The sequence below is a fragment of the Balaenoptera musculus genome, chromosome 2, assembly GCF_009873245.2.
Source record: "Balaenoptera musculus isolate JJ_BM4_2016_0621 chromosome 2, mBalMus1.pri.v3, whole genome shotgun sequence".
NCBI classification, from domain to species: Eukaryota; Metazoa; Chordata; class Mammalia; order Artiodactyla; family Balaenopteridae; genus Balaenoptera; species Balaenoptera musculus.
Window position 1 is genome coordinate 97,842,665 of NC_045786.1, and position 16,225 is coordinate 97,858,889.

At 40.4% G+C, this 16,225-nt stretch overlaps 1 protein-coding gene across 2 annotated transcripts in view; it reads right to left on the reverse strand.

The window, feature by feature from the left end:
• Nucleotides 1-16,225, reverse strand: part of FMN1 (formin 1) — a 420,519-nt gene that overhangs the window by 209,586 nt on the left and 194,708 nt on the right. For both annotated transcript variants that reach the window (XM_036844040.1, XM_036844041.1), the window contains 2 exons: nucleotides 8,953-9,722; nucleotides 4,175-4,325 (listed from right to left, as the gene is read on the reverse strand). In XM_036844040.1, the coding sequence (XP_036699935.1) occupies nucleotides 4,175-4,325; nucleotides 8,953-9,722 (921 nt within the window). The remainder of the gene's footprint in view (nucleotides 1-4,174; nucleotides 4,326-8,952; nucleotides 9,723-16,225) is intronic.

Genomic DNA, 16,225 nt, shown 5'->3' on the forward strand with positions numbered 1-16,225 from the left:
ACAGTGAAAACTCTTATTTTACAGTGCAAAAAGACTATATAAACCAATGTAAGATGAACTACTAGATGTCTGTATACGCTGTTAAAGGAGCTGAAAAACAGGAATGGTCTAGAGATGACCATTTGCAAATAGTTTCAGGAAGGGACACACTCATGCTTGAAGACCCTCAACAAGCTTGTGGGAATAAGCGATGTTCAAGAATTTCTTTGCAAAGCTTTCATGTTTGTTCATAAACTAAGAGATTAATACATAGTCCTAGAGAATACTTCAAGTACTTTCACAATCATGATTTCATTTTATCCTTGTAATGACCCTGTAAAGGGTTGTTATTCCCTATTTGGTAGAGAAAGAATCTGTGTGGAAAAGTTAAACGAATTGCCCTGAAGGTTATCAGAGAGAAAGAAAAAATAGGAGATAGTACTCAGTGTTGCTGGTACAGACAAGAGCTGATGTTTTGAGCTCTGGTTCTCAATTTGGTGAATGTTATGTCTGTGGTGGCAGAGTGGTCTCATGCCACAAATGAAGATGGCACAGGCCTGAGTACACAATACGAATTTGTCATAGTTAGTATTTAACTTATAGCTAATATTTAAAATGATTGATGGGGGTCAAAGGAAAACAGCTCCAAATCTACATATTGCTTCATATTATTTCATAGTTGGAGTTATACATAGTATCTTTTTATTCAAAGATTTGGATTCCTGCTGGAGGATCCTGAAGAAAACTTTGGATAATTTCACAACGTAGGACGTATTTTGGATTTGCACAAGTGTAGCTGGATTTTGTTGATGATTCTAAGAATGGCTACTCTCATTTATAAATGTTAAAATCGATCATCCCAGTAAACGCTGTTACCAACATTAAGTGCAGCAAATTACTGTTTAAATTCAGGGGAAGTGAAGACATACGCTGAGGCTCTTCTACATCCTCTCAAGTGTCCGGCATTATCAATGTCTTCCTAGCTAAAAGCGTACAAACCCTAGAAGTCAGCTTCATCTTTCTAGTTCTCGTTTCTCATGTGCCACATGAGGGCACTGAATTAGATGATCAGGAAGGTTCCTTCTAATTCTTGGACTATATCGTACTAGAAAACAGGATCCCAGCCCAGTTTAAGAAGATATGTATCTGTTTGCTTTAAATCAGTGCCAGTGATGGGAACGTTAAATGCTGTTATAGAAGATGAAACTAGAAACTCGTATCTGAGTTCAGCAGAACTGTAACAATTCCGACAGTTCTGAACCAGGAATGTGGGATGTGCAGAGGGATGCAGACCAGCTCCACTTAAGAGATGCTCATGTCTCTCTCAATGCTGGCTGAGTCCCTGCGGCCAAGATTCAGAACGCTGGATTTTTAAATCTCTGACATATACTCCACTTCAGTCACCATAAAAAGATCTATCTGGCAAGTGTTTCCCGGTCACCTTGTATGGGGACCATTCTGTGGTTAGGCTAACAAAGCTGGCCTCCAGTGCTGAAACTCGGTTGCTCACAATCACTAAAACCCACTTTCATCTTCATTCTCAGAGAAAAGAAAATAAACATCTGACTTTCAGAAGAGACCAAGGGATCCATCTTGATGCTGGAAATCTGGCCATGGGCACAGAGGGAAGGCGCATAGGAGGCAGGTTCAGAGTTTTCTGGCATTGACTCAATTCGTTTTTTTTCTTTAAAACTTAGAATCTCAGCTCTAAGGTAGGACACAAGCTCACTGCAAACTCCAAGCACCCTCAAGACTGCTACCCTTAAAGAAAAAAAATAGAGGCTACACGTGTGCACAGAGTCTTCGGGGGTAACAGCAACCTCACGGTTCAGAAAGATTGAAGAGTTTGAATAAAGGATATTTCCCCCCTCAGACGGAGAAACAAACACATCAAGTACTAACTGCTTTAGTGAAAATCCTTTGTTGAAGAGGCAAATAATTATGATAAGAAATAAGAATAAACTACCAAATGCTTTGATGTTTTAAAAACAAATACTTCAATGTTTTAAAAATGCTCATTCACCAAAACAGAAATAATTAGCTTTATGAGTAAATAACATGTAACCAAGCATCCAGAGAGAGAAACACAAGGAGTAATAGCAATTTTGAAAGAAAAAGAGAACAAAAGTAAGTTTAACATGCTATTGGGTAAGAAAACATTCAGAGGATTTCCTTGATGGTCAGAGAAGGCTTCCTGGAAGAGGCAAAATGAGGCCACTTTTGGAATACAGAGATTCTGCTTTTGCCTTTTGTATAGAAACAATTAGTCTTCTGTTCCTATAGATGGCATTTAAAAAGCCAGCTGGTCAGCAAAACGCCCTTATTTCCATCTCATAGGAATCTAACTGCACATGAATATATTCTATAGTTTATCAGTTTACTTCTTGCCGTAACTCAATTGCTTCATGCGATACGTCCTCTTAAAAGATTTGCTCTGATATTTAATCATTATTGGGATCACATTTTTCAATCAGGAAAACACAATTCCAATGAACTTGTGAAAAACCTTGACCATGATTTTCATGTATAATTTAAGTCAGTGGGCAAACCTGATTTGATTAACAGAAAACTGCATCCAGACTTTTGCCATTTCCCCCCCAAAAAGGCACAGCTCATTTCACAATCATGTTACTTGAGATATGAACCAATGGATGAACCTCACTATATAATTTAAGAATGAAGAGTTGATGAAACTATCATTCAATATTACACACCTTTCAAAACACTTCTTCAAACCCTCTTAGATTTGAATTTCACAACATCCTGGTGGGTCAGGTAGACTCAGATATTGTTAATCTTGTTTTATAGAGAAGAGAAAATATGGTCTGGAGAAGTGAGATGACCAGCCCAGGATCACATCGCAAATCAACAGCAGAACCAAGTACTATACAGTTGACCCTTGAACAACTAGGGGTTAATCTGCATATAGCTTAGAGTCAGCTTCTTTATCCGCGGTTCCTCAGCATCCGCGGATTCAATCAATCACGGACTGTTTCGTACTGTAGTGTTTATTATTGAAAAATATCTGCATATAAGTGGGCCCGTGCAGTTCGAACCCATGTTGTTCAAGGGCCAACTGTTTTTCCCTAATACCATCTATGCTATTATCACAACACTAATGCAGAGAAATAGCAGTGGTGGCAGCAACAGTAGCAAAATGAGAGCCGCAATTAGTTGCTGAGGTTTGACTGGGTGCCAGGCACTACGGTAGCACATATATATAAATGATGTCATTTGATCATTACTTAGAGCAATAGGGATAGATGTCATCTCACGTGACACTGAGGGGACCAAGGCAGAGGGAAGGAATCAAGCCGGTGCGTGGCACTGTGGCGACTCACCTCCGCATCTGTCTGATGGCTTGTGAATCCTGACCTTGTCCTCTGATGGCTGGCTGGTGGCCTCAGATTTCTAGCCCTCAAGTCTGCTCAGAGGTCACCTTCTCAATGAGGACCACCTTGAACACGCCATTCAAACCTGTAGCCCATCCCTCCCGAACCCCGAAGAAGTAGATCCTCCTTACTCTGCTCTACCACATGATTTGATTTGTTGTTTCTGATGTTTATTGTTAATAGAAGCTCCAGAGGGCAAGGATCTGTTTCCTCGTTTGTTTGCTTTTTTTCACCAACATACCCCAGGTGCTCAGACAGTGCTATCCACGAGAACTTTTTGTAACGACGGAAATGTTTTATATCTGTGCTATATTGTAGCCACTAGCTAGAAGAATAAAACTGAAGAGTGGCTGGTGCCACTGAAGAACTGAATTTGTAATTTTATCACAAATAGTCACATGTGGCTAAGGGCTTCCCGACCGGATAGCATGGGCCTAAAACAAAATCTAGCACAAACAGACTCCCAATAAATATTTGTTCAATGAATGAAGTTATAAATAAGTGAAGAAGACATTTTCCATATAGCCTACAGACTACTTTTCACTAAATTTTAGGTATTTTTTCAATAGAATTAGTGGCTGAAAAAAGTCCAGATGAAGAGAACAGTTTGAAAATTCAGACAGCATGACCAAAATAGCAAGCACAGATTTCTCCAACTATTGGCTCCTTTCTGTCATCTGTGACTCAAAACCTTTCAAAACATTTTTTGAAAACAGAGGGAAAGCAAACCAGCAGCACATAATAAATTCCCATGTATGACAAATATATATATAATTACAAAGATTACTATAGTCAGTCAGTACCTTTTTGATCTTGTTTTTTTTCTCATAGGACTCTGACAGAGGTTTCTTCTTCTGTTGAGGTGTGTCTTTGGAGAATAAATACTCAAATTCGCTAGTATCCCGAATATCAGGTTCTTCTAAGGAATCCCATAAGGTTGGTGTAGAATTTTGGCTTAAAAGAGAAAATGGCAAGTTAAACTTAAGAAACAAAAGAGAACAGGATACAGTGAAATCCTTAATTCATTTATTTAACTCCTTAAAAAAACTCTAATAACGCTTGAAGAAAAGCTTTTTACGATTACAGATTTTTTAAGTCAAAATATACTAAGTATTAAAGCAAACACACATTTCCAAAACAGCATGGTCCTTAGATATAACCAAAGAGAGAGAACCAAAGAAACCCCGTGGGATCAGAACTCCTGGGATTCAGATTGTTGAGGCAGGGAAACTGCCCCTCCTTCGCTTTGTGTCATTTCCACGACGGGTAGAAATGGGCATCGTATAAAGATTGAAACAATAACCAATTCTGAGACGTTCATAGGATAATCCTTAAATAGAACGAAAATGGAGTGCTTGGGTGAAGATGTGCCCTCTTTTGAATTTTTTTCTATTCGTTTTAAATACGGTTCTCAGGTCTAGCTCGGGTTAACGCAGCGTAGGACCCATATACGTGAACAGGCTGTGCTCATTTAGAAATACTTGATTTTATAATACACCACCCAACAACAGGATTAACAATAAAAACAAAGCAAAACCCCTACTGCACCAGCCCCCACAGAGATTTCAGCAAAAGTAGCCATGGGGAGACTGTGTTTTGTTTGATTGGTTTTTTTTTTCTCTCTCTAAAAACAGGGATACCCTAGTTTTGAAACAAAGAAAGGGAAGAAGATATGGGAAATCAGGTTCAGAACAACTGCCTCTGAGAGCTGCCTTAGATGGTTTACTATCCAGGCTCCTTTCAGTCAGAACACATTTTCTCCCAAACGTCTACTTTCTTAACTTACTTTCTCATCTTATTTTTAAACAGTTTTAATGCTCATAGACATTTAAAAAAAAGTCTCATCTACACATCAAACATACACATCAAACGTGTACGTTATGATCCATAATATCTACAAGTACTTATTTTTGTTTCAATAAGCATTTTCCCAATGAAAACTAAAAGAACGATTACTACATGGGGTGATCCACACAAATTTTTTGATACTAAAAGACAATTTTTCTTTTTTCTTTTTTTAATTTTTAAATTTTATTTATTTTTTTATACAGCAGGTCCTTATTAGTCATCCATTTTATACACATCAGTATATACATGTCAATCCCAATTGCCCAATTCATCACACCACCATCCCCACCTGCCTGCCACTTTGACAATTTTTCATATTTGAAACAGTTGGCAACACTGGCTTTTCAGATCTGAGTGTTCACATTTTGCTATGTGTCTGCCTTTCCTGTGAAATATGACATTTGGGTTCTGGCCCATAACAAAACTGAACATTTGCTTCTCTCCACTTTTTTTTTTAATTATAATTTTTCTAATATAATATTTGAGGCATTAAGAACATATATGTGACGTATGTAAGTTATAATATATAATAGTATAATGAATACCTGTGAAATCATCACCCAAGGGCTAGAACATTTCCAGTGAGGTACTTCCATCTATGTGCTCCTTCCTCAGCACCGCCCCCTCCCTCCCCCCCGCCCCCCTAACTTCAATTCGCAACACGAACACCTTTAATGTTAAATGCTTTTCTCAGCTGCGCTTGGGGAAAGGGGATATTGGTGGGAGAAGACAGCCAGGAAATTCTGGAGCATGCAGCCTCAGAGCTGCTGGTCTGGGCCTCAGGAAGGTTCTGGGAAGCTGAGGAGAGGATGCGTAGAGGGAGGTGATGTGACCCACAAAGCAGATTACTCAGACCCATCCCCCCATCTCCTGCACCTGTACCGCTTGGCTCCCCCTCCAAGGACTCTGAGCCCAGGTCAGTATGACGAGTGCTATAACCCACTTATATTCTGAAGTAAATAGGCTTTGGCAGTCAGGTTGCACACCTCATCACCACCTACAACATTGTTTCTATGGGAAAAGGCATTTCCAAAAATGAGTAACAGAATTTTGGAATACCACCTCTCAGCGGGTTGGGGGCAACTGGGCTGGTGGGGCAGTAACAAGGACTTGCTCACAATGGACCGTCTGCCATCATGGCCAACTCTTTTCTGACCACTGAACACACAATTTGAGCTCAAAAGAAGAGGAAGAGGAAGGCAGAAGGAGGAGGAGGTGGGGGAAGAAGAAGTGGGGAGGGGACAGATGCGGGAGTAAGCAGGGAGGAGGGTGCAGGGGGAGGAGGAGAAGATACTTTCTCACCAGGAAGATACTTATTAGGAAGCCGAAAAGGTAGACAGATAAGGATTTCTTTCTTCCTTCTTTATTTTTTTAAACTAAATGGCTTTTCCCTATTCTAGAAACCAGAAAACAGACATCAAAGAAAGCAAAATGGCAAAAGTTAAAAATCATGTTAGTAGTGAAAAGCAATCTAAGTGGATGAGAGGCAGTGTGTATATAATAGAGAAAATTCGTATTTTATTCTTAGTTCCCCAGAAGACCAAGACCAAAATTTATTACGTGCTCATTACATGACGTGCTTACCCCTCTGGTTGTACAAAATATCATCTCCTTTCAAAGAACACATCCCAGATAATTTTACTTTTGTCCATAATGAATAGAACACAGGACCTTCAGACCATTTCAGTTTAAAAGACGTATTCATGCTCTGAGGTACAAAAACATTTTGAGGGACCCATAATAAGAGAGACTAAACCCCTGTGCCTGGAACTCAGGCTTGAGGCTGACATGTTCACCAAGCAGGGCTCTCCTGATGTCCCAGGTCAGGAAAGTTGGAACACTCATCTACTTTTCATTTTGCCCAAAACGCAATCCCTGGTGGTGGCAGGACTCCAAACTCCACATGCTGTTCTCCCTCTGCTCCTGGCAGTGTCCACATTTCCCCTTTTTATAAGAACACCAGTCATTTTGGATTAGAGGCCCACCCTACTACAGTCTGAGATCATCTCAACCTAACTAATCACATCTGCAATAGCCCTATTTCCAAATAAGGTCACAGTCTGAGGTACTGGGGATTAGGGCACTGGCAAATCAATTTGCGGGGAGGCAATTCAACCCATCGCAAAACTGAAGCCCTACATTTATGGCGAAACTAATAAGAGCTTGAGCATTCAATTGTCCTCTTTCTCAAAATGGCCAACTATGTAAGGAGAGAAAAATACAATGATTATCTCCAGCTTGTCTTTGTTTTCTTAAACAGTGGATGAAGGTACCACATCTCCCAGTGGTTACTGTTATACCACTCGTATGGTCTAGGTTATTGTTTGCTCATGAAGTCTTATGGGAATGAAGCTAAGGCAGGCTAGGGAGACCCAGGTGTGGAACAGCTCCGTGTGCCCTCAGAACACATGCTGCCAGGGCTGACAGGTGGGCTTCATCACCCTGGAATGGCTGCACATTAATTTGAGAACACTAATAAGGGAACACGGCTACAAATAAATATACTGAGAAATTACTGCTTAGGAAATGTCATCTGAGTCTTGAATGGGAATACTAGAACTTTAGTTAATGGTAGGAGTTATTTCAGGACCATCTGAAATGGTTTTTTAACCACTCATTTGGGAAATTTAAATATAGAGCATTAAAAAATACCCTCTTTGCCCTTAATTTTTGGTGAGAGGAAAGGGACCAAATATGAAGTATTCAAATCAACTTAGTTCACCATATGCTTAGTGTCAAGGTGTGCCCCACCCCTCCTAGAGTGATTTCTAGTTGCTTTCTCACTGTGAATTGCAGTTTATTTTGTTCAGTATACTGCCTTCCCCAAGCGAAATGTTATAGAAATAGAAAAATTCACCACCACATCTTGATTTGGGGAATTAAGTTCAAAAATTTAAGTGTAAAAATCTGTTTTATATTTGCTGTTCTTTGCAAACAATGAACTTCGCACCTAGAGAGTAGTCAAGAAGCAACTCAACATCTTTCTTGTTGTCCTTTTGATGGTTTCCAAAATGAGGCAGAAGAAATCTGATCAGATCTGTTTGAATGGAAATTTCCAAGCAACCATCTCTTGCTGCCTTACAGACCCACCTTAACAACCCATGCAAATGGAAGATGCTTTTTACCTACCTACCCACTGGCACTTTCTCTGGAGGGCAACAAGGTATAAAGATGTGAGGGCACTCAGTAGCGAGGGGTAACAGAGTTCAAGCAGAGAGAGTTGATATTTTAAGACTCCTCTCTGACCTAAAGAGCTAATGATTCAGCTATGTCCGGTTCTTTTAATAAAAATCGAAAAATTACACCTACCTGTTGAATATACACATTATAGGGTTGATGATACCATCTAAAGACAAGAGAGATAATCTAAAAATCTTCAGTGAACCTGAAGTATAGAATCAGGGTCAATGTCTTTGTGATTACTCACTAATTGCAGAGATGTTGGAGAGCCCTGGGCTCTTCTCTAGTCTGGGAAATGGAATATATACTTTCGAGAAGGGTCTGACACAGAACACGTCGTTTCTCCCAGCATCAATCCATAGAGAACACAGAGAAGACCTAGTAGAGACATTCTCCTCAAAACATTCCAGCCTTGTTCATCCAAGGCATTCACTACCACATCTGAGAATGAGTGCCACACTACAAAGATGCTGAACCAGCAGGAATACAACATCACTTGTCCAAAATCCTGCAAATTCACAAGCTGAGAATGGGCCAGGGGAGTTGAGCTTACCTCTTATCGCTTATTTGTATCCTAGTCCAGTACAGAGGCTTCATGGGACAACTGGGTTCAACGGCTGGCTTCCGAGGACACTGGCTAGCAGAAGCGTGGACTCCGAAGAAGAGTCCAGGAGGAGGTGGAGGCGCAGGTCCTGGGGGTGGCGGAGGAGGAGGAGGCCCCCCACTGTTGGGCGGAGCGGTGGAGTGAGGAAGTGGGGGGGGTGGGGGAGGGGGGGGAGGTCCAGCACTTGGAGGCAGAGGAGGTGGCGGAGGCGGGGGAGGTCCAGTATTCACAGGTGGTGGCGGAGGTGCCAGTGGTGGTCCAAGTGCGGGTGGGAGGGGAGGAGGGGGAGGGATGGCTGCCGGTAGGGGTGGTGCGGGAGGGGGAGGGGGAGGGGGAGGTGTTGCCTTCTGCTGACTCGATGAGATGCTTTCCGCAGATTGAAGTGGTACATTGGTGTCTTTGCTGTCATTTGGGGGAGAGAGCTGGCTTAAAGAGGAGATATTCAGCTTTTTGGGTATTATTTGGTTACTTCTGGTTGTCCTGTCTTCACCTTCGCAGGGTTTGAGGAAAGTCTCTCTGTCTGTCTGGATGCACACATTTCTGAAAGTCTTTGGAGGGCAGTCATCGTCGGTGGAGACACACACATCTCTCATCTCTTCACATCCTCCTCGCCATCGGTGTTCTATCTCGTATTTGAGATTTTCAATGGTTTCTTCTAGTCTCGCTGTTATCACCGCATGCTCACCCCGGATATGAAAGGCTTGAAGTTCGAACTGAGCCTGTAGAGATATCAGTGGGAAAGAAAGCAAAAAATTTATCAAAAACAATTATCAGAAATAAAATATTCAATAGCATCCCCACACCACCATAGCACAAGTCCGCATAAACACAGGGAAAGACAGAGACGTTCTTCTGAGAATCCAACAGGGTATAAATTCCACCTTGTGAATTTTCCAAGGACTTAAAACAGTTGGGAGTAAAAGCACAATTTCATCCAGTCTGAGCTCACAGGGAACAATAACCATGGATTAAGGGTAAAAGTAAAACCGTCGTCTAAGAATTTTCATTGGTTTTAGTATCAAATGCAAAACAAAACTTTTAATAAAGATTTGAACATGCCTGGATATATCTGTTATTACCTTTGGTTTTGGAAAAAGAACAAAAAAAAAGGTTTGGAGATACTTTTGGCTAGGAGCTGCAGTTCTCACAGTTTTCCATAGAATGTCTCACCTCTGGGGTTTCCAGGCCAACACAGCAGAAAGAAAAGATTCGAGAAGAAGCTATGACGCGTGTGCATTTTTTTTAAAGTTTCCATATCAAAGCTGCCCAAGATCAGTATTTGAGTCTGTTTTATAACCATTCATAATTTAGTAATAAATGCATAGAAAATGAGCTTATTATTAAGGTTTGCTTTTTTTCTTTTCCACATACTCTATATTTTCAACTATAGTTTATATGAAGCCAGCCTTGTTAATGCTCATCTTCTCAGTTATGTCAATACCTTGAGTCTACAGTTTTTCACTTATCAGCACAAACTGGCGTACTCTTGGCTATTAACTAGTCCATTTCCCAGCATTCAACGCCATTTAGCCTATGACAGTTAACTGAGAGGCAGCCAAATTTACAATTTTATATTTGAGTTTTTCCAAAATCCAATTTAGCAGTAATTAAACATTTTTGGTGAATTTATTTAATTTCTGCCTTCCCCATCAGACTACAAACTCCACAAGAAGAAATCAGGGACAGTATCTGCCTTTATTCCTGTATCCCAGCAGCTAAAACGGCAAGTACCCACTACTGATGAGATGGATGGATAAAAACCACTGCAACAGGACTTCCCTGGTGGCGCAGTGGTTGAGAGTCTGCCTGCCAATGCAGGGGACACGGGTTCGAGCCCTGGTCTGGGAGGATCCCACATGCCGTGGAGCAACTAAGCCCATGCGCCACAACTACTGAGCCTGCACTCTAGAGCCTGCGAACCACATCTACTGAGCCCGTGTGACACAACTACTGGAGCCCGCGTGCCTGCAGCCTATGCTCCACAACAAGAGAAGCCACCGTAAAGAGAAGCCCACGGACCACAACGAAGATTAGCCCCCTCTCGCTGCAACTAAAGAAAGCCTGCGCGCAGCAAATGAGGACCCAATGCAGCCATAAATAAATAAATTTATTTTAAAAAAAAAACCTGCAATAGTTATATTCAGTCATTGTCCCAAGAGTCTTCCCTATGGCTAATAAGACTTTCTTCATTGTAATTTCAGCCCACAAATGTCTAGAACACCAACGGGTATATAAGTACAGATCCGTTTTACATTAAAAAGGTAAAGAAATATTTTCAGTGGCCTAAGTCAGTCAAGGTCATAACACAGGAAAATTCTCCATCTTCATTAAGATAACTTTTAACTGTATTTTTACTAGCTTCACCTTTTGCTTCATAAACCAACCCCCAAATAATTGTGGTCAGAAGAACTAGAGACAGGTTTTTCTAAAGCTGAACTTCTCATATGTGGACATGGCAGCCGCGATCCAACTCTGAAAAAATTGGCAAGTTCAGGGTCCCATCTATTTCTTTGTAACACACAGGGTTAAGCAGCACCTGAGTTCTGGATTCAAACCACTTGGTTCACATCCTGGTTTAGCCACTTGCTAGCTCTATGACCTTGGGCAGGGAACTCTGTCTTCAAGCCTGAGTTTCCTCAAGTGTATAATGCGGAAAGTAGTAGACCGTCTCTAGGGTTTTTATAAAGGTAAAATGAAATACTTCCTATAAAGAGGCAGGCATTATGCCTGGAACACTAGTTCTGAATAAATATTACTGTTAGTTACTGTTGCTAAGGATAATATTAGAGTAAGAGACTAACAGATTTCTAAACATTCTTCAAAATGTCCAAACAATGTCACCTTTGTGGAGTGACAGGCATAAAACTAGGAAAAGCTTAAGCAGTCAGGATGAACGATGTACTACAAATACAAAAGTTTACCCAATCTTTCACGAGTTCTACTATCAAATGGCTGAAAGTACTTTCAAGCTTCATTCAACTCTGAGATCAAGATGACCTTTGTTTGGATGCCCTACCCATCTCCATCTGCCTCTGCCTCCCCTGCGCACCTCCAGCCACATTCCAGCCCTGATTCCCACCCTGAATTATCACACATATTTAAATCTCATTTAGCCACTAGTTTAGTTCTGCCACAGCAAACTAAATCTTGAATGTTGTTCCCGACTAACCTTCTTCCAAGCAGGTTAACAGTCAGGTAATATTGATGAGCCAATAATTTTCACTTAATCTTCAACTTCTTAATAATATGAAAAAGTTGCAAAGACATGTTCCACAGAAAAACCTTCCTTTTATCACACAACTGGACTGTATCTACACAAAGCACTCCACCTCTCCTGCTTTCCACCCCTCAACCAATGACCTTCTGAATCTGCTGAATCTGATGTATACATCTATATATATCATTCTGGTGGCTCTGTAATTCATTTGCTTAGTGTGGTGGGTAGAGCACAAATTGGTTAGGTTACTTAACCTCTCTATACCTCAGTTTTCTTATAAGGAAAATGGGGGTAATAACAGAACCTACCCTGCAAGGCAGTTATGCGAAGTAGATGAGTTAATACATGTAAAACTACATATAGAGGAGCGTTTGGAACACAGGAGGTGCTATAGAAGTTTGTTGCCATTATTATTTTGTCTCTTTGCTGCCTGACACATCACTTGCTTTCGGCTCTCAGCATGTTCCCCAGCACCATGCTCTATCCATCTAAAGCAAAAATAAAGATATCAAAATCCTTTTTTAATCCCTTCTAGCTGTCGCCCTTTCTTTCTCACACTACCTCTTTTTCTTCCCAACAGTTTTGTCTTGTTTTGTTTTTTTAAGAAAACACACAGCTCTTGCTGTATCTATTTTCTTATCCATGTTTCTTTTAACCAATGACCATTGGTTTCTGCCCCCACTATCTTCTTAAAACTCCATGATTTGAGTGTTACGTCTGATCAGCACTTTTCAGTGATTTCTGTCCTCTCAGCTGCATCGTTAAAGTTGACTGCTGCCTTGCCTTGCAATTCTCTCTGCTCCCCTGAACTTGGATACTCTCTCCACCCACCGCCATTTTCTTCCTATTTCTTGGCTCTCTCCAGTCAATCTGTGGACTCCTCTTCCTCCAGTCATCCCTCAAATGTTATTCTCCAGGTATGTCCCTTGACATTTTATCCTTCTCACACTACACAATCTCTCTCGGTCATCTTGTGTACTCATGAGGTAAATTATACTCATTGACTATATACCGCAACTTCTAAATTGGTATCTAAAAACCATAATTCCAACTATCCTCTGGAACTGTTCTACCTGAATATTCTTAATCAGCCACCTCAGACTCAACACGTCTGAAAATGAACTCATGATTGTCAAACCTCAATTTCCTCCTCCTCTGAAATTCTTCTTTGCAATTAATCCTCCCAACCCATCACATCCAGAAACCTGGATATCATGTTGGATTCCTTGCTCTCTCTCATTCCCAACATACTACTTATCAATGAGTTTCATTAATTTCTCTGACTCATTCCTTTCCTTCTACCCCCACCGCCTCAACTCTTCATTGGGTCTTCTCTACCTGGACAGTGGCAAGAGCCACCTCACTAATTTTCCTGATCCCAGTTTAGCCACACTGGTTCCATGATGATTTTTTTAAAAAATAAATGCAGATCTTTATTCCTTAAAATCCCTTCAATAATTGGCCATTACTTATAAGCTAATGCTAAAATTTTTTAGCATGGCCACTCTGAAAACTCTTCTCTTTTCTGCCAATTTTTTCCACTTTTGGCTCCTGCTTCTTCTCCAAATATGTCCTGGATTCCAGTCCTACATAACTTCTCTCTCTCCCGGGACCACGCTCTTTCATGCATGTGGGTCTCTGCAAATACTGTCGTCTCTCAACGACTCTCCCGTCTGCTGCAAACACCCAAGGTAAGGGGACAGACAGACTACCAAACATAGATTCCATGAATGGCTTCCTCACAAACTGTATTTATTAATATGAAGAATTACCAAATAAGAACTATGGAATGTCCATGTACTCCATACTAATATGCTGAGACTACAGTAAGAAACTCTTCTACCCATCAAAATTTAAATGGCCCATATAAAGAAACCACTTACCTTTGTCCTTTCCTTCTCCACAACTCCTTCTGACCATTCCAATTTCAGGTTCAGAAGCTCAGCATGACATAGTAATTCAAAGTGATTCATGTAATAAGCACCTCATTCATTCTTTATCTGTCCATATGTAATAGGGAAGAACAAATCTGACTTCATATTAGATCTATTCCTTTTGCTTTCACCTTTGTGCTTTGTGGCCCATGCTCAGTCATGCTGGTTCTGCACCTTTTATAAAAGAATGTGGCCTATACCCTGAAATATACAGGATAGCCTATTCTCAGGGCTCTAACCTTTAAGAGTCCATTCATGTGGAGATAAAATTTGCAGAACAGAGAACAGCATTTGTCTGTTGGAGGTTTACAGGAACATCATGACCTGACCTACATGGACAGCTGCAAGAACAAAGGATTCCGACACCAAGGAGTTTGCAACAACTAATCATGCCCCTCCCTCATCTTGCCTTTAAAAGTGCTTTGCTGAAACCCTTTGGAGAGTTTGGGGCTTTTTGGCACGAGCCACCCATCTCCTTGCATGGCCCTGCAATAAATCTTTCTCTGCTCTAAACTTGTGTGGCACCACTGTGTGTCGGAAACACTAACTTGCGTTCAGTAACACATATCCTATCAATTATTTCAAATTGTTCCTGGCTCTATTACAAACAGACATCTCAAATCTGCACATATCATGAATCAAGCCTTCAGGAAAGTTATTTTTTAACACTATTTTACACTCCACTTCCTGTTAAGTGCCACTTCTACTTTGCACATGGAAATCATATATTGTTTTCCCTCCTTTATCTAGAGCCATAACTAGAAGGACTGTTAACGACTTGATGAATCAAACATAGAGAGTAGAACTTTCTGTTGAATAATCATGTACTCCCAGGCAGGACCCTGGAAATCTTTATGGAATGTCAAGCCCAGACCCTCACAGCTGAAATTACAGATAAGGCTGAATCAAGGGAACATAATGCTTTTAAACCCTATTGACTTTCTTTTCAGTCTCCTTTACTTTCACATTGAACATGGTGCTTGTACATGGTATACAAAACAATTTACAAACCTTCCAATCATTTTTAGATAAACGTTCTTTAGAACATATGAAACATTATGAGTTTCCCTCTCCCCAAACCTCCCTGCTAAAAATCTGTTGTTTTTCTGCATTCACCCCAACATATCATTTGAAAGGAGACAGGTCTAAAGTCTTGACATCTTTCCAGCCTGCCCCAAGTTTTATCTCCAGACTTCATCCAAATTTTATCTATCTCCCTTTACTTTAACTTGATTGTTTCTATTGCTTTCATTTTTAATCACATCCTCTTCCCACCTGCAATAGTCTGTTAATCTATATCTATCTCCTTCTAAGCAATATGCAAATTCACAATCTTTAAGAGAGCAATCGCAATTAAACCACTCTGTTCCAATCACCCTTTTCCTTGATTGACACTGTTTTTATCTGTTTAATGTAGTGGTTCTCAGCCTGCTCCCCAACAGAAACACCTACAGAGCTTTGTAGAAAATATTGACGGGCAGGACCATCTCAAAAGATAATCATTCAATTGGTCTGAGATGGTGCTGCCCTTGCACTGGTATCCTTAAAGCTCCCCAAGGGATTCCAATGGGTAGCCAGAGTTGAAACGAACTCTGTAGTAACAGAGTTACTACTGTTCTTAATCTTTATTCTGCTCTGAAACACAGCTGAGATAGTACGGCACTACAATATTGGTAGAATTTTTTGGCAATGACTTTTTTTTTTTTTCACACATACACACTGTACTTTATTTTTACAAGAGATAAATAGACTGACACCAAGCATTGTAAATGGATGACCACAACAAAAGCAAAAATGATTGCAATTACCAAACACGAAACACACTCATACTATGTCATAATACTGACATTCAGTCCAGTAATCTTCCACTATAACAGCTCCTTTACATTGCAGTGAAAATTGATTTGTATATTCTTTGCCTCTGAGTCCTTGTGGGATTTTTTTTTTAAATAATTCAAACAGAAAGTCACAAGAATTATAATCATCCTCATCAGTTCACTCAGTCCCATGTAATTAATTTTTTTTTTCATCTTGATCTTTTGTTAGCACTTTTATGAGTTCATCAGTTTTT